This window comes from Meleagris gallopavo, chromosome 17 (genome assembly GCF_000146605.3).
Source record: "Meleagris gallopavo isolate NT-WF06-2002-E0010 breed Aviagen turkey brand Nicholas breeding stock chromosome 17, Turkey_5.1, whole genome shotgun sequence".
NCBI lineage: Eukaryota > Metazoa > Chordata > Aves > Galliformes > Phasianidae > Meleagris > Meleagris gallopavo.
The window spans coordinates 7,822,601-7,827,534 of record NC_015027.2 but is presented as its reverse complement, the minus strand read 5'-3'; the positions used below and the strand labels follow the sequence as shown (position 1 = coordinate 7,827,534).

General features: G+C 40.6%; 1 protein-coding gene across 1 annotated transcript; it reads right to left on the bottom strand.

Annotated features, from left to right (window-relative positions):
• Positions 1 to 229: 229 nt before the first annotated feature.
• On the bottom strand, positions 230 to 4,409 carry LOC104913557 (mediator of RNA polymerase II transcription subunit 15). Its single transcript, XM_019621093.2, has 3 exons — positions 4,373 to 4,409; positions 3,280 to 3,636; positions 230 to 2,328 (listed from the first exon to the last, which is right to left on the bottom strand). The coding sequence occupies exons 1-3, from the start codon at positions 4,397 to 4,399 to the stop codon at positions 2,194 to 2,196; spliced, it is 519 nt and encodes a 172-aa protein (XP_019476638.1). The 5' UTR covers positions 4,400 to 4,409; the 3' UTR covers positions 230 to 2,193.
• Between the last annotated feature and the right edge of the window lie 525 nt (positions 4,410 to 4,934).

Below are 4,934 nucleotides of genomic sequence, written 5' to 3'. Positions count from 1 at the left end.
TGCAGGAGAACAGTAATTTAAACTTCATTAATACTTAACTCCAGTTCACTACGGAGTTTCTCTTGGTACTCCAAGCACTTGTGTAGCACTTTGTGGTCACTAGGACACTGTTTTGCTTATCTGTGTGAGTTACACACTCGCAAGGACTGGACATCCAAGTGGAACAGAATTCACCTGAACAATCATTATGACTTCAGAGAAGAATTTCATAGCTTAACATGGATCCGCATTTGAATTTAGGCTTGCTTTTATTTTACACAGGAAAGCTTATCAGAAACTTTACAGAAAAGGAAAAACACAGGCACATCAACCCAAATTCCCAGACCAAAAGCGTCTAGAGACCAAGCTTAAGTGTAACAAGCAAGTATTAGGATAGGTTTGTTTATAACAAAAGCTTCCCAGAACCAAATAAGGAAATCTAGGCAGATTAATTGTGCTGCTAATGAAAAACAGACTAAATACAAAGAAAAATCTTTTCTCAAAAGAAACTTCCCATAAATCAAAGAAAATGTAACCAGACAGTCAACATCAAAACTGTGCTGCAGTATTGTCCACAACCTTGAAAGAAAACACTATACACAGAAAATAGTTACACAAGTATAAGAAACCAGTTAATCATTGGACTTCACAGCAGTTTTTCACAGTTTTGTGAACTCCATCTGTGATAATGAGCAATCCCTGAGGTTGCTACATGTCTGAATAAAGCCACAATGCAAAAACAGCTGTCAACCATTTCTTTACCCAAAACTTTTCAAATGCACCGTGCTGTTAAGCCACTGGCATACAATTTCACTAAGTAGGGCAAGAATTAAGTTGACTCTACATAAGCACAATCCACCTGGTTAGGGGTTGGAAAAAGCACCATTAAGTTAGTAGAAAGGAAAAAACAAGTCAGTGTCTCCTTTTAGTCACCCTAAGTCCCTGAAGCTCTCACCTGGAAATTATTTAAGAAATAAAAAAATGTTTTAATATGTATTTTAACTTTAGAAGAAGAATTCTACATTATTGCCAATACTGCACCAATTGTACTTACCACTGCTCAGCTTTTATATCCTGTGTTACACTGACAAAAGTAAAAGGACCAGAAACAGAACTTAGCCACCCACAAGTACATGGGCCACATGAGAGTTAGGATAATGTACAAAACACTGCTCCTGATACAAGTTTATGAGATGAACATTCAAGATCCAATTGTTATCCCTCTGTTCACGTAAAAAAACTTCTAAAGATCTTACTGAGTCTAAAACACGTCTTGTGTGATGAAGGAAAATTGGTGCAATACATGAAATGGCAGAGATCTTTTTGTATTCCCAGGCATTAATCCTGGCCAGCCTCTTCTCATTTGTCTGCCTCAGCCTCTTCACATACAAAGTGGTGAGAACTGTACTTACCCATGTCTGTAAAATGACTCAACATGAAACACTACAGAGGCAAAACATGAAAGACTATTGCACATTCTTGGGGAAAATGGAATGAGAGGATCAGCTCAAGTCACTCCCAGTTTTTCTCCCCCATGTTTCCTTCACACCAGATACACATCAAGGAACAATTACTGGGGCTACAAGTGTATCGTAGGTTTAAAAAAAAAAGTTTGTTAGACAATAAGCTTTCACCCAGCACTTTTTTTTTTTTTTAATGTAACTCTGCACTCATGACACATGCTAGTTTTTTCCTTGACAATCCACATCCAGAAAAAGAGTATCTATATCTACAGTCCATTTCACTCAGAAGAAGTATGGAAGATGAAAGGAATGAAAGGGGAGTGTGGAAAGATTTCATTGTCTATACTACTTTTTATGGTTGGTACATGGAGATGGAAAGTGGAACACATGTGAGTTAAGAGAGCAGGCAAAGATTCACAGTACAGAAATCAGTTTAGACAACAAGGAAGTTTCCTGGGAAAGGATAACAAAAAGAGAGGTGATGCACTCCAGGAACCAAGAGTCAGACTGCAGTGTGGGCACAGTAGGCCACCTTGCTGTTGTGCATTCCTGTGTAACTACAGGCAACGATCTCACCTACCAAGGACAGAGAGCATGCATAGAGAGGTTGTCAACGAAATCCTGCCTCTGAGTCCAGGCAAAAGGAAAACAGCATAAAAGCCCATACTTCCTTTATATAGGGAAGACCGATTAAACCTCATCAGAAAGCCACCAGAAACCCATCTCCATGCTCATCTTCAGCATGCACTTGCTACAAGCCTGTTACTGGAGATACTGGCTCCAGGGCCCTTACCTGCGCTGATGCTCCCATCTGAGCAGCTTGAGCCTGAGCTGCTTGCACTGCTGCTGCTGCTGCGTGCTGCTGCTGGACCAGTTGTGCTCTTACCTTCAGTATAAGAAGACAGAACAAAGTAAATGCGTATCTGATTAGGGTATGATACTTCTCTTTCAGTTGCATTGAGTATACTTATAAAAAAGGTTTGTTTTGGATACAAGACTTCAGCTTCATGCTCCTACTTCTAGAACTGTTTTTGAACACAGAAATAAGTTTCCGTGCATCTAACATTTGGAACAACCTTGTCATAGGCTGCGTACCCACACTATGACTTCTTGCAACTTCTTCTCTGTACTATAAGGCCTTCCTATGATAATACTAGATATTCCAGCTTTCTGGCAAACATACAGATGTTGATCTCTCTCAATAATACTATTTTAAGCACATACTAATGATCAGCATTTCAACTATTTATACATTCATTGTGAGGGATGCACACAACATCTAACTACTCGTAGCTTCACTTGGTTTGGTAGGAGCTCAAAAACAGCTGACTAATGCAACAGTTTGAGAAATTGCAACATTAACAGGATTACTCAGCTTCTAAGATGAAGTAGTAAGATGTTCACAGTAATCATCTTCAAAGCAGAAACTACCAGTTCCTTAAACTTTGGCTAAATCATCTAAACACAGCAGCAGAAGCAAAATCAGCATGCTAAAGAGCCAGCGCTGGCCCCAATCACATGCACAAGGCATCTCAAAGCACTTGCTCAAGTTCAAGAACACTAATCATCATCGCAGTGATTTCTCTTGAACCAGAATTACAGAGGAAATTATTTTTAAAGCATCAGATTGATAAGTAGCTTTCATAATTCAAAAATTCCTACTCTTTGTTGACCAAAAAAAATCTTATTTTCTGCTGACCACACTCATAATCTAACTACAGATCTCTTAATAAGCTATTCTTTTTCCCATGCTGTTATTAACAAATTTTTTTATTTTTATTTTTTACTTCTCTAGCAGATCATAACGAACCCACAATAAGCTGGTCACGAGCCTTACCTGCATTGCTTTTAACTGCTGTGGCGTGAGAGTAACAGGCATAACCTGACCAGGAATTTGTCCAGAGATTGCCTGTGCCTGAGATACCATGGGCTGGGGTTGAGGCTGGGATTGTGGTGGAAGCTGAGATTGCTGTGCCTGAGCAACCTGTTGTTGCTGTTGCTGCTGCTGCATCTGTTGCATCTGCTGTTGCATTACTTGTTGAGGTGGCTGCTGCTGTAGTTGTTGCTGTGGTATTTGTTGCTGCTGTTGCTGCTGCTGTTGCTGCTGCTGTTGTACCTGCATAGCCTGTGCTGCTTGCAGCTGTTGCATTTGGGCAATCCGCTGTAGTTGCTGCTGCTGCTGTTGCTGCTGCATCTGAAAAGCAGGAAAAGCCAGGATGGTAAAGCCTCCAGCAGTGCAATAGCAGCCTTATTTTTACAGAGTAAACCAACAGCAAACAGAATCCTAACATGTCAGGCCACATTTTCAAGCCTGTATATCCAGCTCTTTTGTCCATTCACTTTTCAGATATCTCAACTCTACACAGTGCACATGACCTGTGGGTTTCACTATTACAAGCCTGCCTAAATACACTAAAATAGTTTTCAAAGGCAAAGTTAAAGTCCATCAGCTTCTTCTGTAAAAATGGGCTTAGAAACACTTCTTGAATGTAACCAGGCTACATCAGCAACAACATTTACAAGAACTGCACAGAAGCATGACAGCTGAAGTTTTTCTCTTCTGTTTTTCCGCCTAAGGATGATGCATATAAATTCTCAGTACACACTTTTTAAAGTAGCAATGTGCAATTCACAAGTGCTTTTAGTTCTTTCCCACATCTTCGTTCTTGTCAGAATGAAACACTGTCCTGATGTTTATGAGGAGAAAGAGACAAAGAGCTTTAATTCTCTATTGCTATAACAGAAGAAAGCAACCAAAAACCTATATTGTTAAGTCTTTCCTCTGGGATGCAATATGTGGAAATTCCAAAGTGGAATTGTGTTAATAATGGGAAGAGCTGACAATCAGTACTTCGTGCAAGCTAAGCTTCACATGACTTGTAACTCATCACAGATCAACTCAATTGCCATTTTAATTGTTTTGTCTTCACCTGCTGCTGGTTTTGCTGCTGCTGCATCTGCAGTTTCAACATGTGTTGCTGCTGCTGGACGGCTTGCAACTGCTGCTGTTGCTGCTGCTGCTGTTGGGCTGCTGCAGCTGCTGCTGCCTGCTGCTGCTGCACCTGAAATTGTTGTTGCATGGCTGATTGCTGGGCCTGGAACTGCTGTTGCTGCAAAGCCACCTGTTGCTGCTGGAATTGTTGCTGCTGCTGCTGTTGCTGCTGAGCTATCTGCTGAAGCTGAAGTTGGGCTAAAAAGGTGGTAGACTGTACTTAAAAACATGAAACCCAAACAAGACAAGAGACAGTTACACTGTACAATTTCACAATAATCAAAGATAACTCTGAAGTATGCAGATATTCAGCATATAATTTTGCATCCTCAAACGGAGAAGGTACATTAACAGCAGAATCAACAATGCTCCTTCCTAACTACCTCTACAGCTTGCTGCCTCTACTGAGTCAGCAACCAAATCAGAGTGTAAAAACGTGCAGAAGTTGTGTGGCTAAAAGATCTCCTGGAAGGACCACAATGGGACCCACGGAATTCTCT

What these genes read in the sequence shown, in the direction of transcription:
- LOC104913557 (XM_019621093.2), bottom strand. Translation starts at nt 4,399, where the DNA reads ATGCAGCAGCAGCAAAACCAGCAGCAG. An exon ending in AGCAGCAAAACCAGCAGCAG is followed by an intron (nt 3,637 to 4,372) that starts GTGAAGACAAAA and finishes CCTGCTTTTCAG; the next exon opens with ATGCAGCAGCAACAGCAGCA. An exon ending in AGCAGTTAAAAGCAATGCAG is followed by an intron (nt 2,329 to 3,279) that starts GTAAGGCTCGTG and finishes CTTATACTGAAG; the next exon opens with GTAAGAGCACAACTGGTCCA.